At 39.1% G+C, this 16,820-nt stretch overlaps 1 protein-coding gene across 1 annotated transcript in view; it reads right to left on the bottom strand.

Moving 5' to 3' along the window:
- Positions 1–226: 226 nt before the first annotated feature.
- The window catches only part of LOC140231979 (uncharacterized), a 106,763-nt gene continuing 90,169 nt past the window's right edge, over positions 227–16,820 (bottom strand). The window contains exon 16 of the mRNA XM_072312131.1: positions 227–1,393. Coding sequence (XP_072168232.1) covers positions 1,334–1,393 — 60 coding nt within the window. The 3' untranslated portion in view covers positions 227–1,333. The remainder of the gene's footprint in view (positions 1,394–16,820) is intronic.

Here is a 16,820-nt window from a genome sequence, read left to right as displayed (position 1 = left end):
TGTGCTTCTCCTAGTCCACAGACAGGGGGGAAAATGCATGAATCTTAATTCAATAGTACTTTTGATTCAAGTCCCTGTGTAAAGAACAGGACCTAGTCATTGCACATTCCTCTTTAAAGCTCAATTTCTGGACAAGGAAGGACTGATTTCTGCCATGAGCAGAATGTCTAACATAAACCTCAGGCAAGCTCTGAAGTGGTCACAAAAGATTACTAGAGAGAAAGTATTTACAAACTCTGCCTATGCTTGGAAGATGTTCTGTCCACAACTTATATCAAGATATTTATAATCTTCTGCCCCTCTCAATAAAAAGAAGAAAAAAGAATAACACCTGTTGACTTACTTTTTATCATCTCTTTCTAGTTTTTAATTATTTTATCACATTTTGTGCACAACATCAGTAAGTTTGTAAGGTCTAGTACTGTTGCAATAAATGTCCCTTGAAAGTCAAGCAACATACATTATATGCTACATCATGAGTCATCATCTACCCTGCCAAGTTGAATATTCAGGGACAAAAACTGGCACACACACTCATACTGTTTAGGTCATTTAAATGAGCTAAATGATTACATTTATCATCATACACATAACAGTAAAATCTTTGACATATCAAATTCAGTTCTTACAAATGTTGGCTCTCAAATGAGTTAGGGAATGGGCATTTGACATGTTATGCACTACAGGAAATATTCTGCCACACAGTGAGAATGCATGCTGCCAAATCTTAAGTCAAAGATACTCCAGGACTTGTCATCTTTCAGTCAATATTACCACAATTTGGCTGAAGAATTACTCAGTCATGAGGAAGCATCTCAGAATTATGGCAAGTGAAGGTGGAGTAGAAAATCTTAAATACCCTCATGACATATATTTTTACATTATACAATAAACACAATATTCCTTTGTACAAGTAATATTGAATGAATTTTCTTATACACATTGAATGGTAGTAATGATAATTAATATACAGTCATGTAATAATATTTTGGGATTGGTTGATAAAATTTAATCTCTTATGAATCTAAGACTGGAGTTCAATATAAGTTTCTGCTGAGAGTTGTACTTGCCACTGACTGACATTGGTAACAAAGTGTTCTTTCATTCTCTCGCTTTTTTCTTTGTTGAGGCTAGCTGCTTAATCAACCTGTCAGCCCCTGTCACTAGCCGCAAGGTATAAGAAATTCCATTTTCCGAGTCGAATGACTGCCAAGAAGACAATGGATGGATATGTGTCCTCCGTAGGAAAATCAGTGACCGTTTGCTAATTTCAAGGAGTGCAGACTTGGCTGGTGGCACGCTGGATTGAGGTTAGCAATCGCTGTTGTGAGTACTATACGCAGTCCACTGTTCGGTTGAAACCTTGTGCGAGGCTCTGTAATATCCTCCGACACTGGATAATGGTGAAAAGATGAGATGACAGAGGAAGAAAGAGAGAGAGAGAAAGAGAAGAGCAAGGAAGAGGAGAGGACAAGTGGAAAGAAATGAAAAGTAAAACAGGAAGGGGAGAAAAGCAGAGGGATAATGACCAGGAGAAGAAGAGAAGGAAAAGATGAAGAAGAAGAACAGATAATGAAGGACAACAGGTGATGACAAGATAGAGGAAGGAGAGATGAATACCCAGAAGAAGGCAAGTTATGATAGACAGAACGTTGGAAGGTACAAAGGGACAGAAGAGTAGAAACAAGGAGTGCAAGAGATACAGGGCAATACAATGAGAAGATAGAGAATAAGGAAGTGAGGGGACGAAGAGAGTGCAGGAGAGAGATGGGAAGGAGAAGGGGGGGGGGGTAGAATAGAAATGTTTAGGATAGTTAAAAGAATGAAGCAGCAGATGTAACCAAATGAGAACAGATGCAGATGGGATAGGAAGGAGACAAGAGAAAGAGAGATAAAAATCATTAGAGATCTGGTACAGCAACATATAAGTATGTCATTTCGTTGTCTCGTAAATTCTTTACATTTCATCGCTCGCTCCACATTGACACTCCGCACTCAATCCCTGGCAAGACAAGTCCTCGGAGGAATAGCCAAAGATTGCACAGGCCAAATCTCTGGTTTACCGGTAGATACAGTGTACAACCTCAACCCTCGGTTTTCCCTCATTCACTGTTGACCCAGCTGGAGTCTTGCAAACTCTGATGGGAATCTCTCACAGGTTGGGTATCCCTCCTAGCCTCCCCCAAATCACAAGCCCCCTTGGCATACCCCGTCTGAATTGCACTCTCCAACAAAATCATCCGCCTTAACCCGTTGAGGACAGACTGATTTTGCTACAATACACATTTTCCATAGACCCCTGCCCGCGTATACCAAGACCTCGTCCTCAATGGGTTAAATAATTGTTCCTGATCATTCTAGGCAGTTGCAGTAAGGGACCGTCTCAGAAAATGTGCAAAATGATGAGATGATTCTCATGTGATAAGCAAACTTTACAACAATGATGAAATGCGAGGGCCTCTGAGATAGGTTGAAGTGTGATTGAGTGAGAGTCCAGGCTCAGATCATGATAGTCTTGTGATCGAGACTCAAGCACAGGTTATTACATTTAGCATGAGCAAATTCTTGTAAGAACAAGTGAGAAAATATTCTGAAAAAGGAGGCTAAAGTAATGTTTGCATCATTCACAAGGCAGTTGTTCACATTCACAGTCTAGCAAATGTTGAGGATTTTCTCAGAAGATTTCTCCAGTCTTGTGTCTCATCAGCTGCGGGCCGCATCATCGAACGCATCACCGCCTTTTTGCAGTTTAATAGCAGGAGTAGTAACCAACAAAATCTACAATGCAACCCCCAACAGAATAGAAGACAACAATCAAAAAAGAAAGAAAAACATGTGGAAAATTGACAGCTTACACTGCCCTCTTTGGTTGAGAAGAAGAAAGAAAGAAAAGAAAAAGAGAGAGAAAAAAAATTCCCTGTAGCAATTTTTTTTTGGATGAAGCTTGTAGTCTTTGCAAAATGACTTTAATAATTCTGTTCACACAGAACATAACCTTGTGTGTGTGTGTGTGTGTGTGTGTGTGTGTGTGTGTGTGTGTGGTTGCCTTGTGAAAGAAAATATAGCCAAGAAAATTAGAATGCTGAGAAGCAAAATTGGTCATGATGTACATCAATATTGGAATGCTTCCAAAAGGTATAATGCAACGCTAAAGCATGTCCCATAAATCTATTTACTTGGCGTTTGAAGTGTTCTAAATCTCTTACAGCCCTGATTTCTTGGAGATGGCTCAGAAAGAATCGTATCCTTCAGACAAAAAATACGCCCACTGGGAAATCACTCCATCGCCCCATTACAACTTGCCAAATGGCAGCTTTGTGGAAGATTTATCGGTACAATTCTTGCAAAAAAAAAAGAAGACAAATCCCCATCTTCAACAACTCTTCTATCCTTAACGAAGAGCTTTTTTTTTTCCCATGTGTTTTGTTTTTGCGAAAAGAAAGTCTTCCGGATAGGATTATGCAACGGTAGACAACGATAGTGTTTATTATTATCTCTCTGCTTTCAACATGGCTGAGGTGCAAAATCACCCAATTCTAAGAAAAGACTCCAGAAACGAGGACATCACCTGTCGTCCACGTTTAACCCCTACAATGCTTTGGTCACTGATTGGCACAAAGGCTGGAATTCTTTCTTCACCGAATGGCACAAATGACTGGAAACTAATTGTTCAAATTCATTAAATTCTTCTGTCGAGATGTTTTCATTGCAACTGATTGACAAATTGCCCTATATTGACGTAAATAAGCACTGAATTGATCAGTGTTTTAGTAGTAGCCATGATAAAAAATCATGGGCGTACATACTCGAGCAGGATTCGAACCTACGACCTCCTGATCACCGAACAGGCATCATCTCCACTAGACCACCGAGCTTTCGTCGGACAGCAAGTGCTGGTTCTAATCTTTATAGCATGCAGCGGGTACTGCTTTGTCATTCAAATTCATTAAATTCTTCCGTCGAGATGTTTTCATTGCAACTGATTGACAAATTGCCCTACATCGACGTAAATAAGCACTGAATTGATCAGTGTTTTAGTAGTAGCCATGATAAAAAATCATGGGCGTACATACTCGAGCAGGATTCGAACCTACGACCTCCTGATCACCGAACAGGCGTCATCTCCACGAGACCACCGAGCTTTCGCCCGACAGCAAGTGCTGGTTCTAATCCTTATAGCATGCAGCGGGTACTGCTTTGTCATTCAAATTCATTAAATTCTTCCGTCGAGATGTTTTCATTGCAACTGATTGACAAATTGCCCTCCATCGACGTAAATAAGCACTGAATTGATCAGTGTTTTAGTAGTAGCCATGATAAAAAATCATGGGCGTACATACTCGAGCAGGATTCGAACCTACGACCTCCTGATCACCGAACAGGCGTCATCTCCACGAGACTACCGAGCTTTCGCCCGACAGCAAGTGCTGGTACTAATCCTTATAGCATGCAGCGGGTACTGCTTTGTCATTCAAATTCATTAAATTCTTCCGTCGAGATGTTTTCATTGCAACTGATTGACAAATTGCCCTCCATCGACGTAAATAAGCACTGAATTGATCAGTGTTTTAGTAGTAGCCATGATAAAAAATCATGGGCGTACATACTCGAGCAGGATTCGAACCTACGACCTCCTGATCACCGAACAGGCGTCATCTCCACGAGACCACCGAGCTTTCGCCCGACAGCAAGTGCTTGTTCTAATCCTTATAGCATGCAGCGGTTACTGCTTTGTCATTCAAATTCATTAAATTCTTCCGTCGAGATGTTTTCATTGCAACTGATTGACAAATTGCCCTACATCGACGTAAATAAGCACTGAATTGATCAGTGTTTTAGTAGTAGCCATGATAAAAAATCATGGGCGTACATACTCGAGCAGGATTCGAACCTACGACCTCCTGATCACCGAACAGGCGTCATCTCCACGAGACCACCGAGCTTTCGCCCGACAGCAAGTGCTGGTTCTAATCCTTATAGCATGCAGCGGGTACTGCTTTGTCATTCAAATTCATTAAATTCTTCCGTCGAGATGTTTTCATTGCAACTGATTGACAAATTGCCCTCCATCGACGTAAATAAGCACTGAATTGATCAGTGTTTTAGTAGTAGCCATGATAAAAAATCATGGGCGTACATACTCGAGCAGGATTCGAACCTACGACCTCCTGATCACCGAACAGGCGTCATCTCCATGAGACCACCGAGCTTTCGCCCGACAGCAAGTGCTGGTTCTAATCCTTATAGCATGCAGCGGGTACTGCTTTGTCATTCAAATTCATTGAATTCTTCCGTCGAGATGTTTTCATTGCAACTGATTGACAAATTGCCCTACATCGACGTAAATAAGCACTGAATTGATCAGTGTTTTAGTAGTAGCCATGATAAAAAATCATGGCAGGATTCGAACCTATGACCTCCTGACTAGGAGGTCGTAGGTTCGAATCTTGCTCGAGTATGTACGCCCATGATTTTTTATCATGGCTACTACTAAAACACTGATCAATTCAGTGCGTATTTACGTCGATGTAGGGCAATTTGTCAATCAGTTGCAAACTAATTGTTATCGAATAGAGATTCCCCTAATCACTATGTATCTTCATGGCTATCCTGTTCAACTGGGGCACTTTGCTGCATCTGAGCGGGTGTGCTAATTTTATAACGAGGTCAAGTTTGCATGGATTGCTGAATGCTGACAAACAAAAGGCTTGGCAAGTTGAGCTAGATAGTGTCTGAGCATGTAAAGACTTGACAGGGTAGGAGTTACGGGTGCATGAAATTCAGTTATTACACAAACACTGCTGGCAGGTGTGCTCAGTGGTGTATATTTGGTTCACCAGATACCATGCTCTTTTCATGAAGAAAAGTGCATGGTGGGAGAGAATATTCAGTCATGGAGAAGAAAAAAAAAAAAGAGGCGGGAACAGAAATACATTGAATGAAAGGGGAATGACCTGCTCTTTGTACGCTGACAGAGGAGAATTAATCCCCAAGGAGAAATGTACTATAAGGATCAAAGCGGAGAAGCAAAAGAAATGGATCGGTGAAATAATTGGACAAAATTGAACAGTTATTGAAAAAGCTGTGCTTGTTGTAATTGTGAAATTGATCAAATAATGCCTAGTCTATCACAAACATCTTTCAAATGTCCTCCGCACTCAGGTTCAAAATGAAAATTCTGGTTAAACTACTGCTCACTGGGTCTGCGCATAAAGTCTCTTTAGATTTATAATTTCCAAATAGTACATCGTTGGTATAATTTATGTACCTGGAGCTATCCAGCCAAATTTAATTGCACTAGATGTTCTCAGAAGCTTTGGATAGTTAGAGGCTCCAACTCTGCTGGTTTGTGGCACACCACAAAAATGTCTTCCTTGCCTGGTGTAGTCATGAAAAGGATCTATTTATTGCCCAACCACACTCTTTCAAGAAGAGGTCTATAAGTAATGCATTCCAAAGATGAAAGAGCATATTGTATCACTTTTGTTTATTTCTAATGATGTTAATCATAGATACTGCTGAAAAAGTGGAAATTTTTTGCATCAGTAATTCTTTGCACTCTGCAGCAAGGTAAGATAAATTTCACATGGTTTTGATTCTGTGACATCAAAGCACTGAACAGTGTAATACTTATCAAGCAAAAAGATTTTCATATACCTTAATCATTGACCAATAGTATACCCAGGTACATGATACCACTCGCACTCTCATGATTTCAACCATGGTTTTCCCACAACCACTCTGCACATTTGTTGGTTTGCTATTTGGACACTGCGTTATTTTCCCTTTCCGTATGTCAGAGAAATGGTCTCCTCATGGGAAAGATTTATTCTACAAAACAAATAACTGTAAGTTCTTGTTCTCTTTTAATCTTACTCTTCTTACTTGGTTTCAGCATTATCTAAGAAATAATGGGCAACAGCATGCACCTTAATACAGGTACCCGACAAGCGTTCGCTTCTTACAGGTGTTACCCAAAAGATATCTCTGTAATATTTTACCTTGTTTTTTTTTTTACATGAAACGAATGTGAATGTGAATGTGAATTGTATTGAATTGAATTGTATAAGCTATTTTTTTTCGTGAGGTTTTAATTTTCACGAATTTAACAAACTGCAAAAATGTAACCATGCAATAAGGTAAAAGTGCACTTATGAAGGCCTCTGAGTCAATTTGCAAAAATTACATCTCGCAAAAATGTCCATGGCCTTCTCATTCACGAAAATATCTATATGTGAAAATAGAAGCATATACAGTACACACACACACACAACTCTGCATGTCAATTCACCACCCACACACAAGTTACACAAGCAAAACTCAACGGATTAAGAAAAAAATATGACATGTTTACTCATTGAATACTCTTTAAGTTTTGACAATGTCTACTGATATAAAATTAAAGAAGTGGGTTCAGGGAATGACAGTTACAAATCTTGGGATTTGTCATTTCAGTGGAACGAAAAGACCCTTGAGATATATCTGCTTGCCACTATCCAATCCCCCAGGTGTAAGGTAATCCACAATTTTGCTCAACTCTCAACAAATATAATGGCTGAAAACTCATCTTTCTGTTGTTGTTTTTTTTCCCGGGGGGGGGGGGGGGGGGGAAGGGGGGGGGGTTGGGAGCATGGTAAGAGTTTACAGCAAGGATTCTGTAGAAATTTTCCTAGAAAGATTCTTCAGAAAGATCTGTTTTCTTCCCTTTACTCTTGCTTCATTTGAAATTCATATCATTAATATGAATAGATGAATTCATGCTTTATTCTCCTTGAGAGTGTGTACAAGAGCATCCAATCATTTCAGAAAAAAAAAGCATCACCTTTTGGAATTCCCTCTGTGTAGTAATATTCATGCGATAGATTCATCAGAATGCATATATGAAGCTTTCATTTTTGTACCCACATGCACAGGAGAATATAAACTGATTGACGATAAATAATAGGTATCAAATGTTCTGAGTGGTACCATAATAAAATAGCATACACAGGACATGTACATGTGTTTACGTACAAAAGGAAACATGAGGAATATTCAAACTACAATGTATTTGTGAGTCTCATCACACATAATTTGCTTCGTCTGATTACATAAATGTGGCACAAACATAGCTCAAGGAATGTCAGGGATTTAAAAATTGTGCATTCAGCAAAAAACAAAACCAAAACTGGATGACTGTGATCTGTGTTGATTCCATATCCTAAAGAATCTTCATACAGTATGAAATTTATTTAGAGCCATCAATGATTCCTACACTGTCTTACAGCATTAACATCTTCACAATCCTCTTCTCAACAAAATATTGACTTTGTATACACAACATTGACACAGTCAGTAGTAATGATAGATTTAATCAAGAAGAATGCTAAAAAGATGATAAAGAATATATTCATGCTAGAACATAAACTTGAAAAGATCTGTAACTGCCTTAAAATGTGCAGAGGAATGCAAATAACTACTAGTAGTCAGATAGATCACAAGTCTTTGATACTATGCAGTAGGCAGATAATACAATATGATTTGCATAGCACTCTTTGAAACTAATGTAAAACAGGATATATTCGCAGCATGACATTTTCAGGAATTGGGGCCGACGGCCTTTTTCGCGGGATGAAATCTTCGCAAATTGCCACTGGCATTCAATGCATACAGTGTAGACAAGAACATTCATGTGCATTTTAATTTTGCAAATCTTGGCGCTGGCAAAATTCGCGAAATTAAAATGCATGTGAACATTCCTCGTTTTACACTATTCTGTTTCACAGCGCTAATTTATATCATATAACTTGTCTACAGCACAACTCCTGTAAATGTTGAACCTTGCAGTTGTCTAAAGAGTTATAGTTTGAAATATCTGTCATGTTTGTTGATATAATTCTGAGCTGGATCCACCAAATGAGGGCTGTAACTCAATCAAGTTTGCTCAATGTCAACTAACTTTTGCCATAACACTGCTGATACAGCCCCATTGTCATAAAGGTGCATAAGAATAATAAATTGTTGATGGTCAAATAACCATGCTGCAATCCCGTTGTGGGATTGGTTCTCAGAAATATTGACGCAATCTTTCCTCTTTTCCTCCTCCCCCCCCCCCCCCCTCCTCCTCCTCACACCCTTTACATTCTTGTCTTATCTGTGACCATTTGACAACAAGATGCTCCATTTGGCCATGGGTGCAATAAACCCTCCTTTTGATGGGTAAGCTCAGGGGTGCTTGGCATGCCACCGTGCCAGCCCTCTCTGGCCGAGACACGATTCAATTAGCATGCACGGTACAGTTCACGACGCATCCAATTCCAACGCATAAACTTCGGTCCACGGGCGTACGGACAGTCGACCGCTTGCAAAAATAGCGCAACTCCAAACACGCATCCCTCAGTGGCAGGGGGCTGAAAGTACAGGAGGTCGTAGCGTGGTCATGTTGTGTAAAGTGAGCCCATATGCCTTGAGAGGACATGTGAGTACTTGGTGTGAGTGTGTAATGTGGCCAAGAATAGGTATGTTAGGAGCTCCATCAAAGGCTCCATTTTCTAGAGGATACAAAAACGACACAGCTGATATTATCAGTCTTCCACTATTACAGCTATTTCTACAAGTGCTAATAATAGTTATACTTATTTTCAAGCAAAGGATCTCAAGCAACATTACGGGGTACAACTACTACAACTTGCTGCTGTTGTTGCTGCTGCTGCTGCTGCTGCTACTTCTACTAGTAAACTACTATTGCTACTACTAGTACTACTATTGCTATCACTAATACTACCACTACTGCTATTGCTATTACTACTACTGTTGCTGCTACGTATTACCATCACTATAACGACTCTTACTACAATGACTACTACAAGGTGTATTAGTTCATAAATGGTTGAATCTGGCAAGCACTGTGGATTTGTGCACAAGATCCTGTAAATCATACACAATAGACAAACTGTGGTGTGACTCCTACCAGCTACCTGCATCCTTAGACAAAGTATTACCTACTAATGTATATGCAAATATTTCACAAGGCTTTTATTTTCACATATTTTTGGTGTTGGTTGCTATTTGTGAGTTTAAAACGCAAAAAAGATATTAACTCCGATCCCAGCATGAATGTGATTTGCACTCACACATTTTTCCATTCAATACTGTACTCTGCAATTGTGAATTTAACCCCTACTGGTGAAATTGTCGGAAAAAATTAGACTTTTAAATATATGGCGCATACAGTATGTCATGCATGACACTGGCAAAAATATGTATGGGTATATATGCAATACTGATGGAGTAATAATGATAGGACCCTATGGGATGAACATGCCGACACTGAACGGGTTACTTTTATATGTGGTATCTTATCACAGTAGGTACTGATGATAATATTATCATTAACATTGTCATCATTATGATCGTTATTATTATTATCAACTTCACTGTCACCATCATCATATCAGCTTTAACAACATCATGGTCATTACTCTGGAGAAAGGTGTTCTTTAACCCATTGAGGACAAGTCCAAAGTATACTCGGGCAGGTGTTGCAGTCTATATGGAAAATGCATGTTATAGCACAGACGGTTCGTCCTCAATGAGTAAACATCACCACCGAATGTCCAACAGGTACTAGTAACCAGTCAATAAACTGCGTGATGTCAATGCACCCTAAATCATTTAAGAGCGGCTGCACACAGTATTGTGGATCTGTAATGTAATGGTACCTGTGTTGCACAGCAGCACTTGTGCAGGCAAACCAACACTCTTTAGCATCAGACAAGCACAAATTTACCACACTGCACAGAGTCATAAGTGTAAAAAGAGTACAAGATAAAAGTCTACAAATTCTATCAAAGCTCTTTTGATAATATGCCAGATTACTGGCAAGTCTAGTGGAATAGATTCCTGATGCGTGTGCAAGAAGAGATTGTGATGATTTTTCGTTTATAAACATCAAAATTGCACATCATGAAGTCATAGCCAGACAAAGTCTTGGTTAGTGCTCTGAGTTTCTTTTGGTTTGTATCATTTGCTGCTGGTGCATTTTTCTAATCTTCTAGCTGAGAGAAGCCATTGAGACCAATTGTTTCTACCTCAAATGACTCCATCGAAAGAGTTTGCACAGATATAGTGATTCATGTCTGGGTGTTAAGAGCTTATGAATTCAAACATACTGCTGACTTACAAAACGAAAGAAAGAAAAACAACCTCTAAAATGTCACAAGTTTGCTAGGAGAGCACAGATTGCTGGAGAAACACTGATATATTTCAATTTGACTATTAATTTATGGCTGAGATTGTTCCCTTTAAAGTGTTTTTTGTGCAGCAGAGCCAGAGTCAGTCAGGAATCACCTTGTGATCACCCAATACGTAGTTAGGACGAGCCTGACGATGCTGGAGAATGAATCATTCTATTCCCATCATGAAGGAGGGCATTATGTCCACCGCCAAACGTTGACTCATACATGCTTGTTAGCGGCCGTGCATTGCACGTTCTTTTGCCCCTTACTGGGCGAGTTGTCCTTGCGCCGGCATGGACATCATGCGCCGGCATAGACATCATGCACCGTGATGCACGCGGCAGAGGGGCATTAGACACATGTGTCCCGGCAGAAGGACGGATGTGCTCTCTAGCAGATCTAAACTGAAGGCACGAGCTTGCCAGTACCACAATAAATTGCATCTGAGGATATAACACAGAACCTTCATTTCGTCCCTCAATGCGTATTACTATCAACACTATCACTCTTATACATGCAGGCCTTTCAGATTTTATGATAGTGGTTTCCTATGACAAGTTTCTCACAGAAAGAAAAGTATCTTGTATTCTGACAAATAAACAAACAAACACTCAAAAAGAGATGAGAGAATACATGCAATCTAGTTGAAATTATATTTCATGTATGTGCACAAGCTTGCATGTAATAAAGTATGAATGCCACTTTTTTATGGGGAAGAAATATCTGCTTGCAAGCAATAGTCAGCTACCTTTTCTAGGCTCAAGTGCACTGCACCTCTGCACAACAGCAATACCTCGTAGAGGAAATAAAAGTTCAAATTGATTGTTAGATAGATAGTAATTGTAACCAGAAGGCTCACCATTTATGCATTTAACAGACTTGCTATCAAATTCCATGCCTCATCAGATCCTGCCAATACTACTTCAATCAACATGTCACATGATCAGAAAGCTTACACTTTAGGTATAAAACATTAAATCTAGCAGTTCATTGTCACCCTAAACCTGTCCATTACAGTGGTAAAAGAAAAAAAAAATCAACCAATCACGAATAGGGATTGGGTAACTTCAGCTGACGTAAAACTAGTAATTATTGATTGACAAGTCTAATGTTACATGGTCTTGGTCGACTCCTTGTTCATGCTGATATGGATGAGCAGGGTGACTAAACTTTGAAAGGACTAGGAGAAGATAAAGAGAGAAAAAGAAGACTGAGGTTATTGACACAAAGAGCCCATTCCAAGCACGAATTGTGCAAACCAAATACAATTCTCCAAGCACCTTTCCAGCATTCTCAGGGTGGCATACAATTTTTCTCTCTCAGTGTATGCAATTTGTATCCCAGGTGGAGCCATGCAAGTGATGTAACTATGATGTATTTTGCTCGTAAGATGGGTTGAGGGTGTTTGTGAGTCCAGCAAGAAGGGCTGCAGCAGAACTACACACAAACATACATTGTACACACATACATACATACATACATACATACACATATACATACATACACACATACATACATGTATAGATACATACATACACACACACACACACATACATACACTTTTTTTTTTTTATAATATTCTTTTATTTGAGTTTCATTCAATGTGAAATCCATATTAACAATAAAATTAATACATCCACCAACAAAAGAAGAAAGCAGCTGTATTCTTCTTTCTTGTGCTGCTAAATCATTTTTCAAACACACATACACACATGCGTGCACACACACACACACACACTAATGCACCCATGCCCATCCAAACTGAAAGAAGAGAAAGAAGAACAAATCCTAATCACCAAGTTCGTCATGCAGACATTAAATCACTGGTAAATGAAATCGAGCAAACCAATTTAGGATCAGGTGACCAATGTGGCAATGGTCCCTGGAACAAAGGCCTTCTTTTCTTTTCTTTTTCTCTTTTTTTTTCTTCACACAGACAACCCACTAAGTACTGACAGTGTAGGACTTCACTGCGTCAGGGATCTGTCCCCGTACTTGCCCTCCCAGTGATGGTGAGTGATGATGACCCGTTACTGGCATAAGTGGGAGGGTGGAGGCAAACGTGAGGTGATTAAGGGGTACAGAAGATGCACACTGCTGGAAGATATGACACCTGTTACTAGCATGTGTCATGGGTCCCTGACCTCTCTCTTTGGCCACCGCCTACACATTCTGCCCACCCAGAAAAGACCGGCTCAAGGAGATAGCTCTGTCCATAGCAGCAAACTCTGATGGATGTTTTCTGCAAAGATGCATGGCAGAGAAAAAGTGGCTTTGGCAGCAGTCACACTGGCAAAAGATCGTGAAGTGTAAGATCGTGGAGTCTTCACAATCTTTTGTTATCCGTTCACACCAGCAGCTACACTTCTCGATCTTTGGATAGAGAAGTTTGGGTCACTAGTGTGCATGATGTGCAAGAAAGATGGAAGAGTACGCCATCTGACTGCTAATGATTGTGATGCAACAATACACACAGGTGCTTCCCATCGAGACACCGCCCGAAAACAATCGATTGATGCCAAAAACAGGTGATGGACTGGTCACACAACAAATTTTGCAAAGTTTCAGTTGCGAGCATTCAGATATCCCTAATTCGAGTGGGAAGTTTCATGAGAAGTTTTGTGGGCAGTTTGCAGTCACACTGGCAAAACTTCGAGATCTTAAAGATAAACTTCTCAATTTTTTGCCACTTTGATCACAGCAATTGAGAAGTGAGATTTTGATGTGGAATACGATCCATCCTCACTATGTACCATGGATGTATTAATTTTAAGGACTCATCCTTTATTGCTGACATAATAGTAAAAACAAATGAAACATTTGCATGCAACTCAAGGTATTTCATAAAGGTTGAGATAAAAAGCAGCAATAATTACAGATGAGAAATAAGGAGATAGAGAAATACTAAGGAAAAAAAGAGACATTTGTGCTATGCACGATATCATCCAATCAGAAAGAAAGGATGAGTTCCCTTCATGCTCAATGCATAGTTAATTCTCTCAGATGACATTCTGACCTGTCGAGTATAGCTGAACGTAGATTTGAATTGAGTGGGGCCACTCAACCCGTTGAGGACGGGCTGATGTTGCTACAACATGCATTTCCCACAGACACTTGCCCGAGTATACTGTACGAGCTGAAATTTTCGCGGTGGTTTTATTTTCGCGAATCGCCTTCGAACCGCGAAAATAACAACACGCGAAAATAACAACGCACTATTTACTACGTTCAGTTAGACCCTCGTAACCGCGAAATAAACAACACGCGAAAATGTCCTCCAAGTAGCAATTCGCGAAAATATCTGTACGCGAAGATTTCAGCTCGTACAGTACTCGGGACTCATCCTCAACGGGTTAAGCCATGGATATGGCATCAGCATGCTGCTGTTCCAGCAGACTTGACTCAGGGACCTCAAGCTGAAGATACTATGATCTCATCCCCTTCCCCTTCCCCTCCTCCTAAGCCACACCACATCTCTACTAAAGATTGGTGAGGAATAATCCAGCTTTCATGTATGCTGTCTTTCCATTATCATATAATACAAACTTACAGACTCCAAAATTGTGCTGCAGAGATGCAACAGATTTCAAACACAGTTTATATGGACAAACATCTCATTTTATCCTCATTTCACATCTTCATCTGATTTCTCCTCCATGATGGTCTTGGGATGTTGAGTGAGCACATGTATCTGTCTCTTCATGTCATATCATCTTTTTTTTTAAAGAATTTATAACTACTTTACTCCATCTTTCTTCTGTTCTTCATATTCAATTTCTCTCTCTCTCTCTCTCTCCCTCACACACACACACATAAACTGTATAACCCATATATTTTGCAGGTCTAATTTTTTGTGAATCACAACTTTACAAGGATTTCACAAAGGCTTAAATTCACGATCATGGAGTAGACCTCTACAGGAATATTTAAAACAGAGACATGATGTTCACATCGCATTCATATCTAGATCAGTGGTAATAATTTTGTACATTGTAAGATTTATGAATAGCACCTGACTCGTGAAATTTGCGAAAATAAAAACCTTGCAAAATATACAGCAAATACAGTAACACATTCTATCAGATAATTATACAGGTATGCCTCTGGTATTCATCTTTCTGGGCATTAACTACCACATGAGAAATCTTCTTTCATGAACAATTTCACACATCCATTCCTTACAGGAACCCAGTACGCCAGGCACCAACCCTCTGTAAAAAATCATATCTCAGGAATGACAGGTATAAATTTCTCTCAAGAGAACAGCTTTCCCTGCATCTATGCAAATTCCTTCCTCTCCTCTTCCCTTCCAGTCGACTGGTGACCCTATCTCTTCTGCCATTTTACCCACACTCTCCCTGATACCCTTTTTTCTCTGTTTGGTCTGTATATATCAATTCAATATCTGGCTTTTTATATCCATGAAGAATTTTTCTCTTCCCCTGGCATTTCTTCCTGACTTCAAACATTTTAAATAAAAGGAGGTAAACTGAACACCACGTGACCAAATCCCTAGAGTGTATACCTATATACTTCTCTGCTTCTGCTTTTTTTTTTCTTTCAGTGAAAAAAGACTCCTCACAAATTGCACCGTGGAAAGTAAAGAGGAATTCTTTGCACACTCTAGGGCATGTGGTCTTTTCTATAAACTGGCATCCCTGGGGATAGGAAAAAAAAAACCTGAACTCGTAGCAGAGTCCGAAGGATATGCATCGATCATAGTGCAATTGTTGATAGTGCTTCAATTTGATAGTGAATATACAGTACATATATGCATGTATGTATATATATATATATATATATATATATATATATATATATATATATATATATATATATATATATATATATATATATATATATATACATATATATATATATATATATATATATACATTTATATATACATATAATATATAAATATATATATATACATATATATGCATACATACAGTGTTGAATAGATTTCAGATCATATGTTTATCATATGAACACATATGAATACTTATGTATATGGTGATAAATAGATAGATAAATTAATATTGGTATAGATACATAGCTATATACCACATGATTGGCTCAATGAGGATTACATATCCCACTAACAACAAGCAAATCAAATGATGAAATCCTATATCTATCATAAAACTTTATGAGATCAACAGCTTGTATCATTGTTACATGCTGTGTTTCTGTTCTATGTCATCATTTACAATTGACCCAATGACTAGCCCAGCAAACTATTGAATATCAATCCAAATGATTGAGACGTGATGCCCAAGAATGAATTTGGAAGTGAAATGATTTCATGCATCATTTGGGTGCTACATAACTTTTTATTACCATTTTCAATACGCGGTCAGGCAAGCAGATTTTCAAATTGTTGGAGAACGCTTGCCTGAAAAGAAAGTACAAAAATATGAGAAAATGATAGGGATAATCACTTATAAGTCATGGGCTTAATTAGCCACTTGCTGTGCAGCGATAGGGTTGGCATAATTTGGGCTTAATAAAACACAATTGATTGAATAAACAGCATACACTAGAGTAACAAACTTGCCTTGATCAAGCATTGCATTGGGGCTTCTTCACGAAAGTGTTGGA

The sequence above is a fragment of the Diadema setosum genome, chromosome 8 (genome assembly GCF_964275005.1).
Source record: "Diadema setosum chromosome 8, eeDiaSeto1, whole genome shotgun sequence".
NCBI lineage: Eukaryota > Metazoa > Echinodermata > Echinoidea > Diadematoida > Diadematidae > Diadema > Diadema setosum.
The sequence above is the reverse complement of the archived record's forward strand: the minus strand, read 5'-3'. Positions and strand labels throughout refer to the sequence as shown.